Source organism: Chionomys nivalis, chromosome 8, assembly GCF_950005125.1.
Source record: "Chionomys nivalis chromosome 8, mChiNiv1.1, whole genome shotgun sequence".
Classification (NCBI taxonomy): Eukaryota; Metazoa; Chordata; class Mammalia; order Rodentia; family Cricetidae; genus Chionomys; species Chionomys nivalis.
Genome location: NC_080093.1, coordinates 95,169,116 through 95,184,190, shown reverse-complemented (window position 1 = coordinate 95,184,190; position 15,075 = coordinate 95,169,116). Strand labels below are relative to the sequence as shown.

The window sequence follows — 15,075 nt, the reverse complement described above, 5'->3', positions numbered from 1 at the left end:
GATTGCTACCCCAGCAGATATGTCCTTAAGTTACTGCAGCTACAATCATGTTGTGTTCCTAGGCGGCAGTGACCCCTTCTGGTGGATCTAGGTATTTACTTCTCCATTTTCTCCTCAGAGCTCTTCTGATGCGCTGGAGTCTGACCCGAGGCCCTGGCTGACTAATCCTTCTATCCGGAGGACATTCTTCCCAGAGCCCCACCCGTATGTACCTGCTGTTGATATTTCTCCTGTAAGGGAGAGACCACACAGCTCAGGGGGACAGAGCCCCAGCCCATGGTCCCTGATGAACCACCGTCTTCCGTGGTTCTGAGTGGAACACAGTGTTGTTTCTCCGTAGGAGCGCTGAGGACACCCCAGAGCTCAAGGGTCTGCTGAGACAGTTGCAGCCAGGGCCTCCGGGCCGGGCAGCCCGCATGCTGCTTTCTGCTGCCCAGAAGGCACCTGCAGCCAGTGTGGTAAGCCCAAAGCACAGCCGTGGGGAACCAGGTCCCAGCCATCCAGAGAGTGCAGGTGAGACCCGCGACCTTCTCCTTACTGTGCTGACACAGTCCTTCCTCGCTGGCTGCCGTGCTGTGCTGGGGTGGCGCTTGGGCTTCAGGTGAAGGGGAAGAGAAGTTCAGCCTTAGATAACAATTGGAAGAGCTTGGTCTAGGAATCAGGAATCGGCTCCTCGTGTTTATAGGAAAAGAGTTAAACCCAGTAATGCCTTAGAGTATGGCAGTACCAGTGTTCTGCTGTGAGTGCCGCAGTCCCTTCATGAGAGCAAGAGGAGGCAGAGAATCAGTGATGAAGGTCGTTCTCAGTTCCATGGAGCATGCCCAGCCAGCCTGAGTAACGCGAGACCCTGCCTCAGAAGAGAAAACGGCTGCAGTCGTCTCGGGGCTCCTCTGGAAAGGAAGCTGATCCAGCTCATTGAGAGGCTGGTGGGGCAGTGTCTCCCAGAGTGGCAGCTTGCTTCAGCAGTGGCAGACGAAAGGGAAGGAGAGCATGCCAGCTACAAGTCAGAGGGTTTGGGTTTTTGTTTTTCCTTGACAAGGTCTCTTCTCATAACTCTTAGCTGGCCTGGAACTCACAGAAATCCTCCTGCCTCTGCCTCCCAAGTGCTGGGATTCAAGGCATGTGCCACCACATCCTAGTGAAGTCATGGCTTTTTGCAACCTATTCACAGACACGGTGATTTGCTGCTAGACACCACCCACACTCAGAGGCCCCAATACAAACAGGCAGTGGTAGGTGACAGGGTCATTTCACAGTCCATAAGGATGAGGAGGCCGGAAAGAAGCAAGCATTTGGGGATGTCTGCTATTGATAAGGCAGTGAGATGACGTGAGCGCTTGACAGACATTCAGTGCTATAGCAGGAGTTTCTGAGATTCTGAATAGGAGGTAGATGGTGACTGTTGGCTCTTGTTACTGCTCATTTGATATGGATTTATTGGGTGTCTGTATGTGCTAGCCGTGTACGGTCAAGATAGCAATGTTTATGTCTTAATGAAGAGATGTCTGTCTGTGTCACACAAGGAAGTCTAAAGCTAAACTGTAATAAATACCTTGAAAGAACAGATGGTAGGGTAACAAGATTCAATCAGAGAATCCTTATAGGAAGGAACATTTCATCTCAGACTTGAATGAGAAAAACTTAAGCAGGCAAAGAAGCTAGAAAGAATATCTCAAAAGAAAACTTAAAGCCGGGCGGTGGTGGTGCACACCTTTAATCCCAGCACTTGGGAGGCAGAGGCAGGCGGATCTCTGTGATTTCAAGACCAGCCTGGTCTACAAGAGCTAGTTCCAGGACAGGAACCAAAACCACAGAGAAACCCTGTCTCGAAAAACCAAAAAAAGAAAAAGAAAAAAAAGAAAACTTAAACTGTGGAAGCCTTTTGTAAATAGCTAGAATATTTGTTTTGATTTTTGTTTTTCAAAAAAAAGTCTCGGGGCCGGGCGGTGGTGGCGCACGCCTTTAATCCCAGCACTTGGGAGGCAGAGGCAGGCGGATCTCTGTGAGTTTGAGACCAGCCTGGTCTACAAGAGCTAGTTCCAGGACAGGCTCCAAAACCACAGAGAAACCCTGTCTCGAAAAACCAAAAAAAAAAAAAAAAAAAAAAAAAAGTCTCACCAGGCGGTGGTGGCGCACGCCTTTAATCCCAGCACTCGGGAGGCAGAGGCAGGTGGATCTCTGTGAGTTCAAGGCCAGCCTGGTCTACAGAGCAAGTTCCAGGATAGCCAGGGCTATATATACAGAGAAACCCTGTCTAAAAAACCAAATAAACAAAAAGGTCTCATTATTCATCCCAAATTTGCCTTGAACTTGCTGTCCCCCAGCTTCCACTTCCTAAGTGCTGGGATTACAGGCCTGTTCCACCATGTCTGGTATGGTGAACCATAACTAATGAGCATTTCTAATGCAGAACCCAGAGCAGAAGAGCAAAACAGGACGAACAGTGTGGGCAAAAGGAAGAGGCAGAAATTGCAGGACCGAAGGTAGGCAGGCAGCTGTCACCTCCAGAGCTCCGTGCTCTCCGGAGCCTTCCTCATGCTTGCTTCAGTAGGCCTGGGCAGTCCAGGTTTGATAAGGAGAGAGGTCCTTGTCCACGTGCCATCAGACTTGGAGGAGGCAGAAACTGGCCCTGCAGTGAACCAGCATGAGGAGCCATGTACACTGCATCTGATTAAAATGTAAATCTGTCTGAGGCCTGTAGCCTAGCACCCACGAGACCAGGGCAGGAAGAGTGCATGTTTGACTACTAGGGCTATGGAATATACAGCAAGTTTCAGTCCAGCCTGAACTTAGTGCTTGCTGGTGTCGGGGGGACAGCAGGATGGGGAGTGCCTGCTGAAAATGCTCTGGGAGTAGCTGCGCTTACTCGGCTCGGAAGCAGCCTAACCCATACCTCCAAAGGATAATTTTATGGTATATGTATAATATCTCAATTTTAAAATTAAAAAATGGTCAGGCATGATAGCATGTGCCTTTAATCCCAGGAATTGGAAGGCAGAAATAGGCGTATCTTTGTGAGTTCTGGGAAAGCCTGGTCTACATAGCAAGTTCTAGGCCATGAAGGCCTACATAGTAAGACTCTTTCTGAAAATTAATTAACTTTTAAAAACTGAGGACAGTGATAGAACCCTGTCATTACATGCTCAAAAGTTAACTGCCTTCCTCTTGTCTGTCATATCAAGTGGAAAAACAAGGACTCCAACGGAGTTACTGTTCCCACTCTCTTCTTCAGCTTCTGGTCTGGAGCCTTTGTGTTCTCTCCCAGATAACTGGCCTTAAACTGTTCTTTCCCACAGACCATTGTCCAACTCAGGTTCTCAGCCAAATCGGAAGAGGGCAGTAAGAGCAAGGCAAAGACAGCACCGACCTCAGACCGGAAACGACAGTGGTGTCCAGGCCACCAGACAGTGTCCCATTTGTACAGGTGAGCCACGTCGATTACTGTGGAGGTGTGGAGACCAGGAGTTCATTTAGGAAGATAGGAAGAGCCTGTGGTACCAGCAGAAGCGTTTAGTAGAGTCTGGAGGACAACTGTGGATGATAGGAAGAGTGTGGGTGCCGGCAGAAGCGTTTAGTAGAGTCTGGAGGACGGCTGCGGCAGGTGAGGACCTGAGTTTGTGTTCCTGGCACCCACTTAAAAGCTGGGTGTACAGCCCATGTCCATAAGCACAGGCTGGAGGTGCAGAGACAGACAGAGGCCTGGGACTCACTGGCCAGTCCCTCTAGATTGGTACAACAGGAGACCCTGTCTCAAAAAATAAGATAGAGAAGCAAGAAGATATATGCAATGCCACCCTTTGACTTCCATTTGTACACATGGAGCACACACCAAACACAGTTTTGTTTTGTCCAGGCCTAGTGGCAGTGTTCTTTGTGCTCCTGACTGGCCTTTTCCAGTAGACTCCACATTTTGTAAGGACATCCATATCCCCGGCACCTAGGTACTAACATAGTCTGCTGGATCATGTCTCTCAGGTTTGAAGTACTCAGCCCTAGGAGGTTCCCCACGTGAGCAGTACCCAGTGGCAGCAGATACTCCCTCTGCTTCTCAGGGTTTATCTCTTTCTCCCCTCCGTAGGCTCCTTCAGCGTCGAGACTCTTCCCTTACATGCCGCCACTTGTGGAGAGAGCTCCCCACCCCAGCCAGCCTCTCCCTCCTCGTCCTCCTCGCCGTCGGTGCTGTATGTGTCCTCCCCAGAGAGCTCCCCACCGCCTTCCTGGGTCCAGTGCCCAATCTGCGGTTTACAGTTCTTAGCAGGAGAAATAGAAGAACATGCCAGCCTATGTGGGGAGGTTTTTCCAGCCTGAGCCGAGGAGTTCTGTTGACCTGTTAATGCTGGAACCAGGGAATAGGTCTCTTGTGGCTAAGAAGAGTCGGTTCCCCTCCCTTCACCTATTACCTAGAACTCTGCCTGCCTGAGGACACATCTGGACCCAGCCTGCTCCCCATTCCCAGTTGTCAAGGCTTTGTCACTATGGTACCCAGTTCTCATAAGGACAGTGTCCCCTTGGAACTTCTTTGGTGGAACTGGTGATCTCTCCAAGGCCCTACGACACTAGTTAGAGTGTGTTTCCCTCAGTGAATGGTACTTATCTTCATGCCCATTTTCCTGAAAGCAAAACTGAGGCTTAGAAGGAAAATGTGGCCTGGAAATAATAAAGTCCCATGATGTTCTGGGTAGATGAGTGAGTTTTGAGCATAAAGACCTTGACCTTCTGTGTCCTTCATGGGTGTCTTTCCTAGGTGCAGTCAGATGACTGCTCTGTAACTGCACTGTACTTACTGTGGGTCTGAAGTGGGCATTCAGTACCAGGGAGAGCGTTCCTGCTGCCCAGAGGACTGTCAAAGGGACCAGAGATTGCTTCTAAGGAACAGATGGATCTAGGCTTGGCTGTGAGGCTTGCGCAAATTCCATTCTCAGCTGTTCAGTGAGATAATCGGGCCGCAGTGTCTCCGAGGTCCTGGACCTGTGATAGTCCAAATTCTGCTTTGCAAAGTTATCCACTCTTCCCCTTTCCCGGGAGACGCCGTCCTCTGACACTAACACCAGCCCTCCTGTCCCTGGGGTGCAGGGCAGAGAGACAGCAGCTGGTCCTGAAAAAGGGAGGGCTCAGGGTGGGGCTCTGAGTGGGGCTGAGAGGATGCTGGGAGAGTCAAGGGAGAGACAGACGGGGAGTTCAAGCCTTCGGGGCAGCTGCAGCCATGGATCCCCTTTCGGTAAGAGACTCTTGCTGCCCTCCCCTCGCCATCCTGGTCCCACGACTCACTGCCCATGGGGCTTCAGGGACAGCCTAGCTGCTGGACAAGTAGTAGATACCACCGTGTGGATGGGAGACCCCCATGGCCCTGACCCTGGGCCCAAAGAAAAGAGCAACGAGGCAAAGAGCGGTTGATGGAGGGGAGCACATTAGGAGCCTGTGAGGAGCCCGGCTTAGAGACCCTCTGTGTGGGCATCAGAGATGAAGTCAGCAGTCTGGAGACTAGATTCTTGCCGGGTTCCCTGTGCTTGTGTGTGAGTTAGGCTTCTAGGGTGACCCTGACCACCTGCTTCAAGTCACCTCTCCAGGGAGCTTACACTGGGCCCTAGTATGTAGGATTTTTATGAGCGTGGAAGTGAGCTAGTAAGTCCAGCCCTTTCCTTTTCTACAAAATAAACTGTGTTGGTAACAAGGGAGACGTAACAGCTGACTCCAGAGGGGTAGAGGACAGAAGGTAGGTGAGGAAAGCCTCCAAACTAAGGGGTTTGGGAACTCAGAGCACTGTCCTCTCCCCTCCGCCACCCAGCCACAGCCCAGCTGGACTGAGATTGTGAACAAAAAGCTCAGGTTCCCACCCACGCTCCTGGGTGCCATCCAGGAGGGGCAGCTGGGTCTCGTGCAGCAGCTGCTGGAGGCCGGCGCCGACGCCTCGGGTGCTGGGCCAGGCGGGCCTCTGCGGAATGTGGAAGAGTCCGAGGACCGCTCCTGGAGGGAAGCCCTCAACCTGGCCATCCGCCTGGGCCATGAGGCCATCACCGATGTGCTGCTCGCCAACATCAAGTTTGACTTCCGGCAGGTCCACGAAGCCCTGCTAGTGGCAGTGGACACAAACCAGCCAGCGGTGGTGCGTCGCCTACTAGCTCGGCTGGACCGGGAGAAGGGCCGAAAGGTAGACACCAAGTCTTTCTCACTAGCTTTCTTTGACTCGTCGATCGATGGCTCCCGCTTTGCGCCTGGTGTGACCCCACTCACATTGGCCTGCCAGAAGGACCTGTATGAGATTGCCCAGCTGCTCATGGACCAGGGCCACACTATCGCTCGGCCCCACCCGGTTTCCTGCGCCTGTCTTGAGTGCAGCAATGCCCGCCGATATGACCTGTTAAAGTTCTCTTTGTCCCGAATCAACACCTACCGTGGCATTGCAAGCCGGGCTCACCTCTCACTGGCCAGTGAGGATGCCATGCTGGCTGCCTTTCAGCTCAGCGGGGAGCTCAAGCGCCTTGCACGGAAGGAGCCTGAGTTTAAGGTTTGTTGCCCTTACTCTTCACTCAGTTCTGCCCTCCATGCCCAGGGTCTCTTCTGGCACCAGGACAGGACTGGGCTTTTTTCTAGGAAGTTTGAGAAGTGAGAACGGGCAAAAGAGAATGAAGGCTCTTACTGTAAGAGCTACAGTTCATTCTGAGGTAGGCTTTCATTCTAGTGACAACATTCACTTGGCTTACGCAGGGAGTATGGCTCCTACCCCAGGGCACTCTAGATCCATCTAAGCTAAGAGAAAAATAGAAACAGCCGGACAGCCTTCACCATGACCTTCAGTAGAGTGTGTCCCCTTGGGGTACCCACTGTATTTTCATGTGGAGTGCTGTGCTGGGATTCTCGAGCTTGTGGTCACGAATGGGAAAAGGGGACAAGATGCTCCCAGGACTTCATTCAGTGCCTCTGTGAATGGTCTTCACAGGACTTCCAAAGCACTTAGAAAGCAGGAAAAAGGAGTGACCCTCGGCATTCGTGTCCCAGGAAGGTTCTTAAGGGAAGAGGCCTTTAAGTTTGACTGGAAGGGGCTGGTTGGGGAAGGTGAGCAGGGAACTAGCTGGAGTAGGCTGCAGACCTGGCAGAGGGCTATAATGTGGAGGCGTGGCTCACTCAGTTGGTAGACACCTGTAATCCCACCACCTGGGAGGTGGACACAGAATGATCAGAGTTCAAGGTCATCTTTGGCAAGTTTGAGGCCATCCTGGGATGCATGAGATCCTACCTCAGTGACCCCACCCTCCCCAAAAGAGTGTGAGGACCTGGGATGGACCAAAGATACATGAAGCAGAGTGTCTGGTCCCGGACCTGGCACTGAGTCATTGGCATTCCCTGTATGCCAAGCCAGACTAGGTCCCCATCCTCAAGACTGCCGTTAGGTGGGGAAGCCTATGAGGATATTAGCAAGGCCTAGGACAAGGTGAGGTCAGAAAGGCAAACGAATGAACAGGAAGGAGCGGTGTTTTCAGAGGACTTTCCCTCTCTTAGCAGCCTGGGGAGTGGGCAGAGCAGGAATTCTCATCCATACTTTACAGTGGGAGAGACTAAGGTCTGTAAAACAAAAGAGAAAAGCTTCCTGTCTGAGGGACAGTGCTAAAGGTACCCTAGACCTTTGAAGCCTGGCTTAGATCCTGTCCTAGAAAAAGGCCCCAAATAAAACAGGATAGGGAGGGGAATGTGCAGTCAAGAGCCGCTTACTCTTCGCATCTCCTTAAACCGCCTGCACTGGTTCCATATAAGGATGCTCAGAAAGATGAACAGGATGAGCACAAGGGTGATGGTGGAGCAGTGAGGTGCTGTAGCAGGCAACAACTATTACCTCTGTGCAAGCCCTAAGACCCGAGTTCAACCCTCAGGACCCATAGAAAAGTGGAAAGAAACAATTCTGCAAAGTTGTCCTGAGCTCTGTATGTGTGCTATGACCTGCGCACACATCCCAGCGATAGCTATATGTATGTCCTGAGCTCCGCACGTGTGCTATGACCTGCACACACATCCCAGCGATAGCTGTATGTATGTCCTGAGCTCCGCACGTGTGCTATGTTCTGTGCACCTGTGCACACATCCCAGCGATAGCTGTATGTAAAGAAAGCATGGTCAGTCAAGAGTTAAAGCGGGACAGGAAGCAGGAATTAGAGAAGTCTGAGGGACATCAGAGGTGGCATGTTTGGGTTGAAGTGGCTTAGTGATGAGGTGGGGAAAGCATCAGATAAGCAAAGAGACACAGGAGGCTTGATGAGGTAGCAGAGAAGAAAGAAATGGATGAGCCAGTGGCATCAGGTGTGTTGGCACACACAGACACTCTCTTTTCTTACAGCCTCAGTACATTGGCCTGGAGTCACTCTGCCAGGACTATGGCTTTGAACTGCTGGGCATGTGCCGGAATCAGAGCGAGGTCACTGCGGTGCTCAATGATCTGGGTGAGGACAGTGAGACTGAGCCTGAGGCTGAGGGCCTGGGCCAGGCCTTTGAGGAGGGCATCCCCAACCTGGCAAGATTGCGGTTGGCTGTCAACTACAACCAGAAACAGGTCAGCTGGGCCTACTGCCTGTCCTGTCCTCCCTCCCCTGGTCCCTCGTCCTGGCTCCTCTGAGGCATGTCCCTCTTCAGCCTCATACCATGACTTTCTCTCCTTGGGACCTGAGACCTTGATTCTGAGTACCCTTCTATATGATTCCTTACCAGCAAGAGGGGAAGTTTCCCGTCCCTTCCCGGTTCCCTCTAGTCTGAGCGTTAACCACACACTCCCCCTTTGGAAAACTAGTCACCACTAGGATCCCATGTTCTGGTCTCACATAGTCTTAGCTTTGCCTCTGTCCTATTGAGTAGCTTTAGCCCAGACAACAGTGCCTCACCTGCATAGCAAGGCCTTAAATGGCTGGTGTTGTTTTGTCCTACCAAATAGCTAAGAGACAGACAGGATCCCTGTCCAGCCTCCCCCAGCCCCTGACTCCTCACACAGCTCACTTCTATACAGATAGAATAAATTCCTATAATAGAAACAATTGGGTTAAAGGTTATGTGTATTTTTAGCCCAAGGACAGACAGTTCCTGAAATGCTGGCGGCAATTGTTTATGGGATATAACAAACCGCTTGTTTTCACTCCTCGAGTCTGAGTCAGTTTGGCTCCAGGGACTCTGCAGGACCCAGGTGTTTCTGTGACCCATACATGTTTTGTGTAATTCTAATGGTGAACCAAATCCAACCCATGCAAGCTGGAAAGATGGATTTAGATGATGCTGTCATCCGTGAAGATATCCTACCTACTAGGCACATTACCAAAGCCTTCCCTTGTGCTATCTTCATTGACCTGATCCTCGTTCCATGCCCCTTCCCTACTCAAGTCCATTCACCTAGACTTCTGTTACACGTACCTGCTGAGGACGGGAACACTGGGAATTCTGAGACTTAGACCCCAAATTCTACCCACTCCTGCCTGACTTTGATTCAAGAATGTGGAGTGTGAGCCGGTTGGTAGTGGGGCACGCCTTTAATCCCAGCACCCATAATGCAGAGGCAGGTGGATTTCGGTAAGTTCGAGGCCAGCCTGGTCTACAGATCGAGTTCGAGTTCCAGGACAGGCTCCAAAGCTACACAGAGAAACCCCCGTCTAAAAAAAAAAAAAAAAAAAAAGCCTAGGCAGTTTGGATGCTCACCTTACTAGACCAGGATGGAGGTGGAAGGTCCTTGGACTTCCCACAGGGCAGGGAACCCTGATTGCTCTTTGGGCTGATGAGAGAGGGGGACTTGATTGGGGGAGGGGGAGGGAAATGGGAGGTGGTGGTGGGGAGGAAGCAGAAATCTAAATAAATTAATAAAAGGAAAAGAAAAGAAAAGACTGTGAGTGAGGCGTGAGGCGTCAGAAGGCACTCGCCCATCATGTGGCAGATGGAGCCCTCTTCTGGGAGGGCTGGTATGTAAGCAAAATGACAACCTCTGTGGCAGGAAGTAAGGGCTCTGATTCCAACCAGCTCCTCTGGCCTTCCCGCCCGGTGGCCCTCTCCTCTCATTGCCTGTCTCTGGCCTTCCCGCCCGGTGGCCCTCTCCTCTCATTGCCTGTCTCTGGCCTTCCTCCTGGTGGCCACCTCCTCTCATGGCCCGTCTGTCTCTGCTTAGTTTGTAGCACATCCCATCTGCCAGCAAGTTCTGTCTTCCATCTGGTGTGGGAACCTGGCTGGCTGGCGTGGAAGCACCACCATCTGGAAGCTCTTCGTTGCCTTTCTCATCTTCCTCACCATGCCCTTCCTCTGCATTGGCTACTGGCTGGCGCCCAAGTCCCGGGTACAAAGAATAAGATGAGTGATACGTTGCTTTGTGTTCTGGAAGTATACAGGGGGCTGGAGGCAGGGACAGGCATTACAAAACTGCCAGACTGCGGCAAGAGAAAGGGTGGAGAGGCCACACAGGCCCCTGCCGGGCAGCCCGGTGCTTTCTGAGGTAAGAGGAGCAGGCCTAGAAGGGGGTGGTGATGTTCTTACCTTTCAGTTTGGTTCAGTTTGAACTTTTCCTGTTGGATTCTCCCCACCACACCCCCAAAAGTTGGGGGAGGCAGTAATAACACCTCACATGATTGTGAAAGAGAAATCAGACAGAAAATATAGGGCCTGGTGCACCCCACATTCTTCATAGTATTGCCTAGATGAGTGGGTGAATCTGAAGGTCGCAGACTCACATGGGGGCCAAGCCGTCTAGAGGGCTCCAAGGACAATGGGCCTCTGACAGCCACGCTTTCCTGTCTCCCCCAAAGCTCGGCCGCCTGCTGAAGGTCCCAGTGCTGAAGTTCTTGCTGCACTCTGCCTCCTATCTGTGGTTTCTCATATTCCTGCTGGGAGAGTCCCTGGTCATGGAGACTCAGCTGAGCACCTTCAAAGGCCGCAGCCAGAGTGTCTGGGAGACTTCACTACACATGATTTGGGTCACGGGTACGTATGCAAGAGCCCACCAAGATCCATCTCCATGGCCAGCTCTGGTACCGAGACTTGGCCACACCGAGCAGGCTGATAATTCAAGATCATATACTAGAGCTGGGTTGCTGTGGCACACAGCTGTAACCCCAACACTCAGGAAGCTGAGGCAAGAGGTAACAAATTCCAAGCCAACCAGGGCTATGTAGTAAGACCCTGTCTCAAAGGTGCGAGGGGTTCAGATGTTCAGTGAACAATGGCGCCTGGTGCGGGAAGAGAGCTAGCTCCCACAAGTTGTCCTCTGACCTCACATGTGCGCACACGCACACACACACATATATACACACAAATAACAAACGTTTAAATTTAAAAAATAATAAAATGGAGTTCTTAAATATTTGCCTAATATGGTTTGGTGGGGTCCCCGTGGGGCTTGCTCTCTGTGTGACACCTGTCTAGCTTCCTGTGTGGGTCGCATCCATCGTGAGAGCAGTCTGCACCAATGAGCGGATTCTTATCTTCCCAGAAGGTCACTTTGCACATGGATGGATTAAATGTTCCGCTCCCCCCATCAGTGCCCTGCCACTGCAACCTGTCTGTGTCCTTTAAGGAGGAGGAGGCCCCGCCCTTCTCTCCAGACCCCTCTCCCCTTCCAGGCTTCCTATGGTTTGAGTGTAAGGAGGTGTGGATCGAGGGCTTGCGCAGTTACCTCCTGGACTGGTGGAATTTCCTGGATGTGGTCATCCTGTCGCTGTACTTGGCATCCTTTGCACTGCGCCTCCTGCTGGCTGGGCTGGCCTACATGCACTGCCAGGAAGCCTCTGACAGCGCCACCTGCCACTACTTCACTGCTGCTGGTGAGGGCATGACCTTCCTCTTTGCCTTGATCAAATACCCAGCAAATAGCCAGGCACTGGTGACATTCACCTTTAATTCCAGCTCTCGGGAAAGTACGAGGCTAGCCTGGTCTCCAGAGTGAGTTAGTTCCAGGACAGCCAAGGCTACATAGAGAAACCCTGTCTTGAAAACCAGACAACAAAAACAACAAAAATGCTGAGCAACTTAAGACAGGAAGAGTTTAGAGTTTATTTTGGTTACTAGTTCGAGGAGACACAGTACATCCTAGTGAGGAAGACATGGAGGGTGCAGAGGTAGCTAGCTGGTCACGGCCCATAGTCAGCTGAAAGATGAGTGCTGCCGCTCAGCCACTGCCCCCTCTGCCCCGCACAGAGCGGAGTGAGTGGCGCACAGAGGACCCCCAGTTCCTGGCCGAGGTGCTCTTCGCCATCACCAGCATGCTGAGCTTCACCCGGCTGGCATATATCCTGCCAGCTCACGAGTCACTGGGCACTCTGCAGATCTCCATTGGCAGGATGATCGACGACATGATCCGGTGTGTACTCCCCTCACCCCCACAGATTCTGTCTTCCAAACCATGTTCCTCTCACAAGAAAGATTTCCAGCGGAATCTAGGGGCAGAATGTAAATGTGTTTTTCTCAGCAGGGAGGTTTACAGCTCCTGCCCTTGTCACCATTACAAGCCACCAATAGCAGAAAGAGCCCTTGGTGGCTGCTTCTGACCCCCACTTCCAGAACAACTCTATGTCTTACTGCTTTCCTCTTCTTGGAAATTGAAGTCAGAAGGCAAAAAATCAAATAAAAACAAAGAGCTAGGAAGGCCAACCTCTCTTTCCCAGACCCTGACTTCTAGGCCAATCTCTTTTTCCCAGACCCTGACTTCTAGGGTGGAGACCTGCTCTGACCCTTTCACACCCTACTCCCTCCTCAGGTTCATGTTCATTCTCATGATCATCCTGACTGCCTTTCTCTGTGGCCTCAACAACATTTATGTGCCGTACCAGGAGACGGAGCAGCTGGGCAAGTACGCCGGGGCTGGGGCCGGGGCCGGGGCCAGGGCCTGGGCTGAGGCCCAGAGACTGGGGCGGAGGCTGGAGCGGCCCTTCCCTGGTGGCTCACTCAGCTAGCTCTCTTACCAACCTGCAGTGATTTACTCAGACAGTCGCTAATTTATTTGATTGCACAGCCACTTGTTTCCAGCCCTTCTCTTTGACAAATGTCAATCATATGGAAATAGTAATGAAGAGATTCCCCAGTCATGTGTGCCATTCTTAACTGGGCACCCACGCCCTTCACTGGGCTCCCACGCCCCTCACTGGGCTCCCACGCCCCTCACTGGGCACCCACGCCCTTCACTGGCACCCACGCCCTTCACTGGGCACCCTCGCCCTTCACTGGCACCCTCGCCCTTCACTGGGCACTCACGTTCTTCACTCAGTGTCACCACAGTCCTAGAGCTTGCTGAATAGACCAGGCTGGCCTCGAATTTATAGAGATCCACATAACCTGTGCCTCAGCAGTGCTGGATTAAAGGTGTGAACCCCCCACTATCTCTTGCAATACTTAAAAGTAAATTCTGACATGTTAGTCCCGAATAATCTGAGATGTCTCCTAGGAACATGATCACAAACCACTATCACATCGAAAACTTTAGTATCAGTTTTATAAAATTACTATGCAGCCCTTGTTCCAAACTTCCGATGGTCTTATGAGAAATCCCGCATGCAGGAGCTGAGGCTGCGGCTCAGTTGGTAGCACGCATGCCTAGTGTGTGTGAAGCCCTGGGTTTGATTCTAGCACTATATAACTGGGCATGGTGGCACACACTGTGATCCCAGCAACTGGGAACCTGAAGCAAGAGGATCAGAAGTTCAATGTCATCTTTGGCTATAAAATGACCTTGAGCCAGCCTTGGATACAGGAGACCCATTTAAAAAACAAAACAGAAAGGCTTGCTTACTGATCTTGCTGGGGACTTGGGTTCAGTTCCTGCATTGGCTCACAGCTACTTGTAAAGTTAGTTCTAGGGGATCCTGGACTAGAACACCCACTTCTAGCCTTTACGGGCCCTGCACACACATGGTGCACATAAACTCACCCAGTCTCACACGCAAACACGTTCAATCAACTAATTGAAAGGTAACAGGGCCTGGCTAAGAAGTGCTTTCCATTGCATCACATCAGGGGAGCCTGGTGTGGCATCGGCCCACTGGAAAGGCGGCAGAGAAGCCCATTCCTAGCAGCGAGGTGTTCTGACATAGACTGCTTGCGGTCTGTACCCACTGGGTTTAACATCCATGGACGATGTTGGAGATCAATGGGGTTTGAGATAGATTCCCAAGTAGCCCAGGCTAGCCTTGGACCTGATGTGTAACTGAGGATGATCTTGAATTCCTGATCCCCTGCCTTCACCCCAAGTGCTGGAATTCTAGCATGACCACCCTACCCAGGCACGGATTGATTTGTACCTGAATCAATGTCTACAGTGATCATTTTGAGACAGTGACTTTCCACATCTATGAACTGACATTGATTATCTCGCATCCTTCTAAAGTGGTACTTGCTCCTAGCTGTACATAGTGACGCACGCCGCCTGTAATCTCAGTGCTGGAATAGGGGAGGAGGAGGAGAAGTTCAAGGTCATCCTCTGCTGTTTAACAAGAGTGAGGCTAGTTTAGGCTACATAAGACTTTGTTCCAAAAAGAAAGAAAGAGAGAGCTGATGAGTTGGTTCAGTAGGTAAAGGGGCTTGCTGCCAAACCGGATGACCGCAGCTGGATACCCAGCAACCACACAGTGAAAAGAAAGGGCTGACTCCAGAAGGTGGTCTGAGTTCCACACCTGTGCTGTGGCAATTTCAGAATGCACACACATAGGTGCACGAACACGTACACACAGGAATAAGTAAAAAAAATTAAGTAAATGTAAACATTTATTTATTTATTTATTTATTTATTTATTTATTTATTTATTTATGTTTTTCAAGACAGGGTTGCCCTAGTTGTCCTGGAACTTGCTTTGTAGACCAGGCTGGCTTTGAACTCACAGAGATCCGCGTGCCTCTACCTCCCGAGTGCTGGGATTAAGATATGTGCCACCACCATCTGGTTAAACAATTTTTAAATTTTTTTGACTGGGGACTAGAGAGGTGGCTCAGAGGTTAAGAGCACTTCAAGAAGTTCTGAGTTCAATTCCCAGCAACCACATGGTGGTTCATAACTATAATGAAATCTGGTGCCCCCTTCTAGCATGCAGGCATACATGCCTACTTCTGTACACTGTGTACATAATACTAAACTTACTA

The 15,075-nt window shown here is 51.2% G+C and overlaps 1 protein-coding gene across 1 annotated transcript in view; it reads left to right on the top strand.

The window, feature by feature from the left end:
* Xndc1n (XRCC1 N-terminal domain containing 1, N-terminal like) overlaps positions 1-15,075 on the top strand; it is a 33,216-nt gene that overhangs the window by 12,916 nt on the left and 5,225 nt on the right. The window contains exons 6-17 of the mRNA XM_057778803.1: positions 119-204; positions 341-513; positions 2,411-2,483; positions 3,297-3,424; positions 4,079-4,293; positions 5,696-6,505; positions 8,327-8,539; positions 10,127-10,291; positions 10,758-10,932; positions 11,571-11,771; positions 12,145-12,307; positions 12,704-12,796. Coding sequence (XP_057634786.1) covers positions 119-204; positions 341-513; positions 2,411-2,483; positions 3,297-3,424; positions 4,079-4,293; positions 5,696-6,505; positions 8,327-8,539; positions 10,127-10,291; positions 10,758-10,932; positions 11,571-11,771; positions 12,145-12,307; positions 12,704-12,796 — 2,495 coding nt within the window. The remainder of the gene's footprint in view (positions 1-118; positions 205-340; positions 514-2,410; positions 2,484-3,296; positions 3,425-4,078; positions 4,294-5,695; positions 6,506-8,326; positions 8,540-10,126; positions 10,292-10,757; positions 10,933-11,570; positions 11,772-12,144; positions 12,308-12,703; positions 12,797-15,075) is intronic.